The 12,480-nt window shown below is 43.3% G+C and overlaps 1 protein-coding gene across 1 annotated transcript in view; it reads left to right on the top strand.

The window, feature by feature from the left end:
- The window catches only part of LOC102771001 (centromere protein Q-like), a 2,302-nt gene extending 904 nt beyond the window's left edge, over positions 1-1,398 (top strand). The window contains exon 2 of the mRNA XM_006753230.2: positions 1,274-1,398. Coding sequence (XP_006753293.1) covers positions 1,274-1,398 — 125 coding nt within the window. The remainder of the gene's footprint in view (positions 1-1,273) is intronic.
- Positions 1,399-12,480: the final 11,082 nt, after the last annotated feature.

The following is a 12,480-nucleotide window of genomic DNA, read 5'->3' as shown; positions in this document are numbered from 1 at the left end:
TAAGGTTTATTGTTTCCTAATATGGAGCTTAAAATGAGCCTCTGTAGATCTACCATTAGCATCTAGTGTAGTCCTGAAAACTGGTTTTAGCAGTTGCCGCGTCCAGGAGCTCACATTTTTGTCCCAGTTATTTACCTGACACTGTAAAATAAGAACAGTCACAGTCCACTGATTTATAGGCTAGATAAAGCTCATTTATTGATTAGTGCAGAGGAAATTTGATACCGTGACTTAATATATGTAAAGTGTTCAAAGTACCTAGTTCATAAAAACATGTTTGCTTTCATTATTATTCTTTAGCTGATGACTTACATTTTCTGCCTGGTCATCTGGAACTTGAGAAATCTCCAAATGCCTTTACTTTTTTACATAACTCTCTAGACTGCGGTATAATTAAGATTCTCCATGTGTCTTTAACTTTGGAGGTAGCACGAACATTTCTTGGGTTGGTTTAGTGTATAGATGTTGCATACTTATTTTCCCTTACTATCAAATCATACTTTCATTTCATAAAATTATTAAAATGGAACATAGATTTACTCCCTTAAAACAAAAACCAAAGTGAATTTTCTTTCCTCATTGTGATTATAATATGTATATACATGTAAATAAATGATCAGTAAAACATTAAAATTTATTTTTATTTAAAAAAAAAGAATTATACACTCCACCACTACAGCAGCGATACACAAGGAGATATTCTGGGCTTATACTATTTTTCACATATTTAAAATATTGTCATACCTAATAAAATTTTCTTTTTTAGATTAAAAAAAGAACACCTCTATTGTTTGGAAAACATGCACGTGAACTGAAGTTATGTCTACACATTGTCATCAGTTAACAACTAGCTGGTATTAGTTATCTGTGGCTTCATAACAAGTTATTCCAAGATGTAGTAGACTGAGACAACACCATTTATTATCTCCAGCTTCCATGGGTCAGGACTTGATGGGGCCCAGCTCACTCAGGGCTTCTCATAAAGGGCAGTCAAGTTATCTCAAGGCCCGATGGGCAGAGGGTCTGTCCTAACCCCGCTGCTTGGCCATGGGCAGGACGCAGTCCTTCCTGGCTAGAAGCACCTCTCAGTCCCTTGCCATGTGGGTCTCTCCTTAGGACGGCGGGTGTGGGTTCATCAATGTGAGCAAGCGAAGGAGCCTTGGAGAGAGTGAGAGCCGCACTTGAGTCTCTCCTCCGCTCTCAGCAGCTACACCCTGGCCCCTTTGCCATGTCCTGTTGGTCAGAAGCTGGTTCTGGGGTCCCGCCCACTCAGGGAGGGATTACGCAGGGTGTGAACACCAGGAGTCCGGGCATGGGCCATTCCAGAAGCTGCCAGGTGTATTTAGCGTACAGGAAAACAGGCACATGATGAATGAAGAGAATTCCAAGATTGAGTAAACCCTTCTTTGAGGTCCCCTTGCATCAATGTCTTTCCCACAGACCATCATTATCCTCAGATTCAATCAAGCACATCAAAATTAACTTCATTTTCTTTTTCTTTCTAATGGTGATAACATTAAAGTGGTAGCACCCGAGTCTCTCAATGACAAGAGCAGTCACAAAGACACAAATCATCTTAATATTATGACACAAAATAATAAAATACGATTGATTAAAATATTTCACTTTTCAGAAATACAACTATATCAATAAATGAAATATACCAGATGATCAAATTAACATTAATGAACTACTATTTTCCCCTATCATACTGAGAAAAGATAAATTTGAGAATATGCATGCATACTTTTTAGGTTTAAAAGTGCATATGCCAAACTGTAGAGGATCAAAAAGTGGGGTTAAATGAAATTGGAGGTGACATCACTGGTACTGTTATACTTTGTAATTTGAGCATCATTATTTTTATACACTTAACACATTTTTAATACAAATGCAATCAATAAGAGGATATTATACAAATGTAACCCATATCTTCTTTATTCATGTGCAGTTACTTAACGAGCCTTGTTGAGTACCCGTTTGGTGCCACGGCACTGAGTTCATTGTCAGGTTGCACGCTAATAAAGGATCGTCTCCACCTCCAGGCCACCCATTCAGATTATTCTAGTCTGAGAGAATTGGCTGTGGGTTGGAATAGATTGTATTTCCAAGCATTTTACCTCATAGACACCAGTACAGTGAATGACTTTGGGTGCTGGAAACTTGATTCTATAATGTCAAAATAATTAACAAGTCCTCATTTGTCATCATAAAGATCTTTTCTCAGAACCATACCCAGCCCTTTTCACTTCACTGTCTTTCTGGTTGACAAATACAGTTTTGTATATTTTCTATAATCAGGATGGTCCAGCATTTAATTGAAATGGGTTTCTGCAGAATGATAGTAGCTGTTAAATGTAAAAAGTATTTGTTGTTTTGATTATCAATGCTTTTTAGTATAGTTAATCAAAACAGCATGATATTGGTAGAAAAACAGACATACAAACCAATGGAAAGAACTGAGAGTCCAGAAATAAACCCACGTGTATATGGGTAAATAATTTTTGACAAAGGAGCAAAAAACACACAATGGAGAAAAGAAAGCTTCTTCAATAAATGGTGCTGGAAAAATTGGAAAGCCACATGCAAAATAATGAAACTACAGTTTGTCCCCATGTACAAAATTCATTCAAAATAGATAAAGATCTAAATATAAGCCCTGAAATATTAAAATACATAGAAGAAAATATAAGTACTAAACTTATGGACCTTGATCTTAGAGAACATTTTATGAAGTTGACCCCAAAGGCAAGGGAAGAAAAGACAAAAATAAATGAATAGGACTACTGAGTTGACCTATATGTTTATCAAACTAAAAAGCTTCTGCACAGCAAAAGAAACTGACAACAAACAAACAGGCAACTAACCTAATGGGAGAAGATATTTGCAAACAACAGCTCCAACAAGGAGTTAATATCCAAAATCTGTAAGTAACACCAAATGAACAACCCAATTAAAAATAGGCAGAGGACCTGAGCAGACACTTCTCCCAAGAAGATATACAAATGGCCAACAAATGTATGAAAGGATTCTTGACTTCACTAGTTATTAGGGAAATGCAGATCAAAACTACAATGAGATACCACTTCACACCTGTTAGAATGGCTGCTATCAACAAGATAAGTAATAGCAAGTGTTGGAAAGGTTGTGGAGAAAAAGGAACCCTCGTTCACTGCTGTGGGATGTAAACCAGTGCAGCCACTATGGAAACAGTATGGAGGTTCCTCAAAAGTTAATAATAGAGTTACTTTATGACCCAACAACCCTCTTCTGGGTATATACACCTGAAAAATCTGAAAACATTTATTCGCAAATATATATATATATATGCACCCGTATGTTCATTGCAGCATTATTCATGGTGGCACAGACATGGAAACAAAAATTGGGTAAAGAATTCTAACTATCTGGAAGCAGAGACCAAAAACTGCCATTTGGGATAACAGGGATGGAGCTTGAGAATGTCATGCTAAGCGAAATAAGTCAGACAGAAAAAGTTAAGAACCATGTGATTTCACTTTGTGTCGGATATAAAACTGAAAGCCACAAATGAATAAACAAGAACAACAAACAACAAACAAACTCACAGGCACAGACAACAGCATGGTGGTTCCCTGAGGAAAGGGGGCCGGGAAGGGTGTAGGGGGTCATATATGTGGTGACAGAAGATGATTTCACTTTGGGTGAGGGGCACACAGTGCAATATACACATGATGAGTCATAGAAGTGTGCGTTTGAAACCTGTATGATTTATTAACCAATGTCACCCCAATAAATTTAATTAAGAAAAAGTATTTCCAGGGGTGGGCAAACTTTTTGACTCGAGGGCCTCAATGGGTTCTTAAACTGGACTCAGAAGAAGGAGCTGCGGCCGTGTTTCCCGCCGTTGCCATGGTAACACTGCTGCTGGTGAAGGAGCGGAGGGGAGAGCAAGAGAACCCTCTGCTCTTTCGGCTCCGCGGGCCGGATAGAACAGCCGAATGGGCCGGATCCGGCCCACGGGCCGTAGTTTGCCCATGGCTGTGTTAGTCAAATGCATTTGAGTAGCAATGACTTAAGTGAAATTCACCAGTGGCTCTACGAGAGAAGCTCTGAGAACCATGTCTCCAGACCTCTGGTCTACAGAGAATCGATTCTCTTAGAGAATCAATCTAATGCTCTATGAAACTAAAAGTGGACGTGCAACATCTGCTAATACCCCTAGTGATTTAGGCGAAAGATCATCTCAATTTATATTTTCCAGTCTTGGAGTATTTTTTCTTTTCCTAGTCTAAGCACCAAGTCCCCACTGTGCTGTGCTACTTCAGGTGTTTGCAAAGGCATGGGAGCAGCCCACAGTGCAGCAAAGCAAGAGCACGGGTGGGAAGGGAGAGGAGAAGCTGCCGAGACTGACTCCCCTGCTGGCCCAGCGCCCACTCACTCCTGGCAGATGCCCATGTGCGCAGACCGGCAGGATGCGGAACACCAGTAGTCCTGTCGCTCTCTGAGCTCAGATGCCTGCGGAGGCCCCGGACACCCCACACGGTCCATGGCCTAAGGAGTCAGTTGCTAGTACTCAAACCAACAACTTTCTTGTCTTGTGCTAACATTTTGAGGACAAACTTTCCCATTTCTGTGCCGATTAATATTGGGATCAGGGAAAAATATTAGCTATTTGCTCCAGGAAATAATTCCTTGAAAGATAAGACTGTAAACCAACTATTAAAATAGTTTATTATCCACGCTGACATCTTATGTCCTCAATGCTTTATTCTCCACCTTCCCTCTCTGTGTACACCAAACCAAGTCATACACCGTGCCCAACCGCAACCAGTTCTCCCCCTGAAAGACTGCCTCAGAATCACCCATCCACATCCCTGAAAGCTGTCACCTCTCCCTCAGACTTGCCCCCGAGACAGCCTGAGTCTTAGGGTGGTGCTCTCCCTTCCTGCAATAAATTCAATAAAAGCAGCTTTGCCTGATCAGCAGGATTTGGGAAGTGATTGTTTTGAGGAATTGGCAGCTGGAATTGGAGATTGCGAACATAAAAAGAGCCCTTTGTTTAATATAATATTACACAAATACATGCATACTCCTTTGATTTAATGATTTATACATTAAAATGGCCTTAAATTGATTGTAAATATCACATTAGAGCAGTGGTTTTCAATCTTTTTCACTGCATGGCACACATAAACTCATTACTAAAATTCTGTGGCAAACCAAAAATGTTATATTTTTTGCTGATCTGACCAAAAATTTTGACTGATTTACAAATAATAATAACAGCACTCACCTACCCTTTTTGTTCCAAAGTGACTTTTAAAAAAATCAGATACCTATACTTGTATATAATGATTTCTGGTATCAAGAATTAACCAATCAATCAGATGCAACCTTATTATGCGACAGGACCAATAAGATGAAACTCTATTATATGACCTATATGTTTATGGTTCAAGACAGGATATTCACACTGACCTGCTATTGTGTTAACCATTGTCATTTAATTTGACAGTCTAAGGGCAAAGAGGCCTGTGCCCCTGACTGAAGAGTCAGGTGCTGCGTGTTTTATGCATTCTTGCAGCTCACCAGGTGAAATCAGTGCATGTCCAAAGACATGGAGGTCTACAGCTCTAATTGACAAAGATTCAGAAAAGGTTGAGTCTTCCAAGTATCCTGGGCTCTAGATATGTATTCACGGACCAGCGGCTGAACCATGGTCAGCCCAGGCGTTTACCCTCGGCAGGCCATTCGGCACTATCTTCCTTGGATCAGCTACCTGATGAGTGGTGATAGGCGGGACACCCAGAAAACTGCACGCAGCCTCCCTGGTTGTAGCAGAATGAAATCCTTGGTAGAAGTCTCAACCAGGAAAATAGCTTTTATAGCAGCATCTTCAATAAAGAAAAACACCCAAGAAACCAGAAACACCAATCAGAAAGGATATATGCACCCCTATGTTCATAGCATCACAATTCACCATAGCTAAGATCTGGAAACAGCCTAAGTGCCCATCAGCAGATGAATGGAGGAGGTAGGGGGGTAAGAGATCAACCAAAGGACTTGTATGCATGCATATAAGCATAACCAATGGACATAAGACACTGGGGGATAGGGGAGGCTAGGGGACTGTCTTGGGCGGGGAGAAAAAAAAAATAAAGAAAAACAAAGAGCTATTCCTAGTCATCTCAGGTAAGGTGTGAGCATTGGCATGCGTGTATGAGGGTTTGCATATCCATGTGCACGAATATATGCACACAGGGCACGTGTCAATTAACAATTTGTGAACGTGTCCTGAAGTCATCAAAGTGGAGAGGCGACATTTTGATGACCACTCACGTGATTATAGTATGATGATTACAGCAAGATCATGTCTTTCTTTGAGCAGTGTGTATGTTCCTTTATTAAATTTATAAATTGGTTGATCTTTCTCACATAATGAAACAAATGTTTGCACTTGGAAAACCTTCAAATAATGAAAGAGATTTAATATAGCTATGATTTATTGATGGTCTGATCTGTGTCTAAAAATTTGCTAATATTATTTTAAGTTTCCTAAGTTGGTGCTGCTCAAAGTTAATGTCCCCAAGGCTCTTGTTAAAATGCAGATTCTGACTTAGGGCCACGGATGGGGTCCTGGAGCTTTCCTGAGGATGAGATTATTCTGTATCTTGATGGTCATGGGAATTGCCTGAATCAATACATGTCTTAAAATTCATAGAACTGGCTACCAGCTGGCCAGGATTTGCAAGATTATCAATATCATAGCAGTCAGGGGACAAAAATGAGGAAAACTGTTCAGATTTAAGAGACTAAATAAGGAGACATGACAATTAAATGCCATGTGGGAGCCTTGGTTGGGCCTTACAGTTGGAGCAAAAAGCACAGGAATAAGTGACACTGATAGAGAAATGGAGAAATTTCAGAATGAACTCTATATTAGATCAAAGCATTGCATCAATGGTGAAGTACCTGAGTGTGATGGTTCTATTGTTTATAGAGGGGTATGTCATCCTTTTTCAATTAATGCGGAAATATTTAAGGACAATGTCTACAACTCATAATCTAATGGTTCAGCAAAACACATGCATGCATAGAAGGAAATCAAATGTGGCACAACATTTGACCTGGTGAAGGGCACATGGGTGTGCCCCATCCTATAATATAAAAGGGTAATATGCAAATCAACCAAAGGGCGGAACCAGTCACTATGACACACACTGACCACCAGGAGGCAGACAGATGCTCAACGCAGGAGCTGCCCCCTGGTGGTCAGTACGCTCCACAGGGGGAGTGCCGCTCAGCCAAAAGCCAGGCTCACAGCTGGCGAGCACAGTGCCGGTGGTGGCACCACCAAGACAGAACTAAGGATGTCAGTCAGACATCCCCCAAGGGCTCCCGGACTTCAAGAGGGCGCAGGCCAGGCTGAGGGGTCCCCTCCCCCCCCCGCCCCCCCAGTACACGAATTTCGTGCACTGGGCCTCTAGTATTATTATAACAACGAAGCAGAAGTTTTGCAATTTTTCAAAATAAAAAGTTGGTGTGTTAATTTCCTGTGATTATTCTTTGATAAACTACCACAAGCTTATTGGCTTAAAAGAATACACATTTATTATCTTACTAGAGGTCCAGTGCACAGATTTGTGCACCGGTGAGGTTCCCTCAGGCCTGGCCTGTGGGGATCGGGCTGAAACTAGCTCTCTGACATCCCCCAAGGGGTCCTGGATTGCAAGAGGGCAGTTCTCAGGTGATGTACCCTGGAATCAGGCTCCCTCCTCTCTGGTTCTGGGTGCATCACCTGAAAACAGCCACTGCCAAGCGACCACAGCTCGGCAGTTCCTGCGTTGAGTGTCTTCCCCCTTATGGTCAGTGCACATCATAGCTACTGGCTGGTCAGCCCGGTTGGCTAGTTGCTTAGGCTTTTATATATATAGATAGTTCTGGAGATCAGTTCAAACTGGGTCTTAAGGGCTAAAATCAAGGTGTCTGCAGGGCTGGTTCATTCTGGAGACTCTAGGAGAAACTGCCCTTCCCAGCATTCCTCTCTTCATTCTTTCCTCCACCTTCAACGTGCATCACTCCAGCCTCTGCTACAACTGTCACTTCTCCTTTCTGCTTGGGGCTCCCTTGCTTCCCTTTTAAAGGGGCCTTGTGATTGCACTGGGTCCACTGGGAAAATGCAGGCTCACCTCCCATCTCAAGATCCTCAACTTAATCACACCTGAAGCCCCCTTTACCATGTAGGGGTAACATATTCACAGGCACCGAGGATTTGGTTGTGGACATTGAGGTGTGGGGGCAGTTTTCAGTCTACCAGAGTTGGCAAATTAGCTTTCAAATCCTTAAGAAAAATTCTTAAAGAATAAATAAAAATATGTGTTGAATGGAATGAAGATCACAATACAACAGGTAAGAATTTGTGGCATGCAGCAAAAGCAGTTCTTAGAGGGAAATTTACAGCATTAAATGCTTATGTTAGTAAAGAAATGAGTCTATTACACATCACATCCTAAACTACTTCCACTTGTTTGAATTGAATCATATTTGTTCTTATTTTACTGTACACTTGGTACTTGTAGGAGCTATTTTTAATCCATTTTGAACCTGAGTTTATTGGAGAAGAGTGGATCCCCAATAGTTTTGCTAACAGTGACTGGTTGACATTATATACCTGTTATATTTTCTATTATAATTGTTTTTTAAATATGTTTCCACTGATTTTAGAGAGAGAGGAAGGGAGAGGGATAGAGAGATACAAGCATCATTGAGAGAGAAACCCATTGATTGGCTGCCTCCTGCACACCTGACACTGGGGATTGAGCCCGAAACTCAGGCATGTGCCCTTACTGGGAATTGAACCAGGGACCTCCTGGTTCATGGTCAATGTTAAACCACTGAGCAACACCAGCTGGGCTATCATAATTGTTTTTTAATGTTATATACAGATAATATATGCATCCAATAAGTGCATGCTAAGATATTATTTCTTCTACAGTTAAAAAGGACAGTTTGAGGCCTCTAGGACATCATAATGGACAAGTACTGAAATATAACAACAGAGAAGAGGCCAAAATGGGATTACTTAGCTACATATTGATTTTGCTGCAACTTTTAATTTTTTAAATAATTTCAGATTCACAGGAAGTTCAAAGACATGCTCAGGATGTTCCAAACACGTTTCAGCCAGTGTTCCATCTTTCACAGCCACAGAGCAATATCCACACAGGGTCCCGCCACTGGCACCTCCCACATAACTCACTCAGAGCTCATGCGTGATATGTGTCCTCGGGGTGTGTGTACATGGCTCTATGCAATAGGGAGAGTCACGTGGCCATCACCACCAAGATGCTCAACTGAACCATGAGCACAGGACTCCTTCATACCACCCTTTCTATAACTCTTCCCCTACCCTACACCTTGCAGCTACCACGCTGTCCTCCATCTCTGTAATTATGTTATGTTTTGAATGTGATACAAAAGGAATCGTCCAGTATATATCTTTTGAGATTGGCTTTTTTCACTCTGTACAGTTTTCAAGGTCCATCCAAACCGTTATGTCTATCAATAGGTTATTTATATTCATAGCTGAGTAGTGCTCCCTGGCACAGATGTACCACAGTTTGGTTAACCACTCACCCATTGATGGACATTGGATAATTCCCTGTTTTGAGCTATTACAAATGAAGCTGCTATGAACATCCACGGACATATTTCTCCATAAAAATAAATGTTCATTTCTCTGGAAGACATGCCCAAGAGAACAATTGCTGGTTCTTTGGGTAAGTGGGTAAGTCATACCATGTCCTTTTTTTAGAGAGAGAGTGGAAGGGTGGAGGTACACTCATACTCACACACACACACACACACACACTCACACACACACACACACACTCACACTCACACACACACACACTCACACACACATACACACACTCTGATTGGTTGCCTCCTGACAGGGACCTGAACTGGAACCTGCAACCCATGTACGTGCCTTTGACCGGGAATCAAGTCCTTGACCTTTCGATGATCAGGTGGACACTCTCACCACTGAACCACCGGCCAGGGCAGTCATTTTATCTTCTTTATATGCTAAAGGAAATGCTTCTTGTAAATGCTCACCAACTCTTCACAAAGTTCCTTCTGTGTAACCACGTAAACCCAAAGAGATGTCCCGGTTTCACAGGCACGCTGGCCCCTTGTATGAATCTTAGGGGTTTGCATCCGTTCAGTCTCTCCTGAGACGTTCCTACTCCCTCCACCAGCCTAGAATCACAGGGGGAATAAGAAAGACCGCAAAGGAGAAAATACTCCCCCTTCTGGTACGAGGGCCAGAGCGCCCTTTCAGAAGTGACATGAGAGGTACCTCTGCCCTGGGCTGCTCAGCAGGCATGAAACCTCATGGCCTCCCTGCAGGCGGCCCACCTGTGGAGGGCCCGCGTCACTGGGCCCTGGCTCCAAGAACCGGACCAATCTGGAGGAAGTTAGCTCTTGGAACATGAAAGAGAAGCAGCTTTTGTTTCTATTAAAAAAAAGAAAGAAAGAAAGAAAAAAGCTCAGATGAGATGGTTTCCCCGGACCGGAAGCAGGTCGCTCATATGAAAGGCAAGAAGCAATCGCCTGCGGCCACATCTTGGGAGGGAAGCACAGAGGACAGGGAGACAACGCCCAGTGGCCCCCTCAGGCCGCGGCTCTGGGCTGGCGCTGAGCGGGGAGGCCACGGTCACAGCTGCGGTTCCGCTGCCTAGGGAGCAGCTCCTGCAAAACAGACGCTGACACCATCCTCGCTTTTCTTCCTCTTTCATAAAAGTGAGAATCCTCTTAAGATTTCCCTTGATTAGCCAAAGCAGATACTGAGGTTGGTTCTGGGAACAGCAAAGTGGCTTAACGTGAATTTTCAAACAGCAGGATACAGCTGTTCCGGTCCTGTGAGCCTGGCCTCCTTCGGTTCTGTGTGGGCAGGCCTGGTGTCCAGAACCCACAGGGACTCCCCAGTCTTCAGTCCCTAGGCCGGCCTTGGCCACAGTCCTGGCCCCCAGCCGTGCCCTGCGCCCCTCCTCTTCCCCTCTTCTTCACTGCGGGGCACCTGGTCTTCTCCAACCCTCACAGCCTTGCCTCACCCGCCCGACAATAGATCCACAGGACCTGTGCGGGTGCAGGGATCACACTGCCCCTCCGCTTGCCTGAGTTCCCTATTCCCCTCCTGTTCCCCTGCTCCTCTGATACTGTTTTCACGCCCCACTCACATTTTAGAAGTAGCGAGCATAGGCGTTCCTGTGGGTGATGGAGAACAGCGCATTTCCCTCAGAGCTGACGGGTGTTCGCTGCCAATGCACCACTAACTACTGCAGCGAAGCAGCCATGCGCTACGGGTTATAATATGAATTGTGACTAACCAGCTTTATTGCATAGAGCATATTTCTCAATGAAATAATTAATTCCTATCACATAAAATGTCAAGTGTATTCCAGAGGAATGAGAATAAATATGGAATTTTTAGTCATAAGTCCGTGGTGACACCGGCTCATCCTGCCCCCTCCCCACGGGCAGATGGTTTTGATGCATCAACTTATCAGTCCCTTCACGCATGGGACACACGCAGGAAGACCAAGGGCACCGTTTCTGTGGCTCCTTGTGTTTTGGGGGCACATAGAGAAAAATTATGTACAAACACAATGTAACACCAATTTAATTTTTTTAATCAAAATTCCTGTTTCTGCCGAAACCGGTTTGGCTCAGTGGATAGAGCGTCGGCCTGCGGACTGAAAGGTCCCAGGTTCGATTCCGGTCAAGGGCATGTACCTGGGTTGTGGGCACATCCCCAGTGGGGGATGTGCAGGAAGCGGCTGATCGATGTTTCTCTCATCATCGATGTTTCTAACTCTCTATCTCTCTCCGTTCCTCTCTGTGAAAAATCAATAAAATATATTAAAAAAAAAAAAAATTCCTGTTTCTCCGTAGTTCCTATCCGACTGGTTGCCAGTTCCCTTTCCCCCGGTGTTGTTGTAGAGGGAGAAAGAGAAAGAAACACAGTCACTGTCCGATTCTGCTGGGGTTGCCATGGCCGCCAACGGCATTTCATGCTTTTCTCTGCATAGTGCATAATAAAGCAGATACTGCGTAAATGATTTCAAATGCAAGCTAACATTACGTGTCAGTGCAGTTAGACAATTGGGAGGCTAAGTGTGTCTCTTCTCATTCAGATGATCTAGAATTCTTCTTCTTAGAAATGATCCCACCTACTTCCAACCCATTGCCATGGCAACCATTTCCAATGCCTACAATTCATTATCAAGCAGTAGTAAGAGGCCCAGGTGCTGCGCCAGCCCTGGCCACTCCGCTGGGCCCCATCAGAACCATGGGCTTCACCTTTCCCACCTTCCCCACCTTCCCCACCTTCCCCACCTCCCACCGCGATCCGTCACCTGATGAAGTTGGGAGTGTGTCCTACCCCAGGCGGTGAGGTGGACTTGTGAGGCTGGAAAAGGGGCATGAAGAACC

The sequence above is a fragment of the Myotis davidii genome, unplaced genomic scaffold (genome assembly GCF_000327345.1).
Source record: "Myotis davidii unplaced genomic scaffold, ASM32734v1 scaffold750, whole genome shotgun sequence".
Taxonomy (NCBI): Eukaryota; Metazoa; Chordata; class Mammalia; order Chiroptera; family Vespertilionidae; genus Myotis; species Myotis davidii.
Note: the sequence above shows the minus strand (reverse complement) of the source record. Positions and strands in the feature narration are given on the sequence as shown.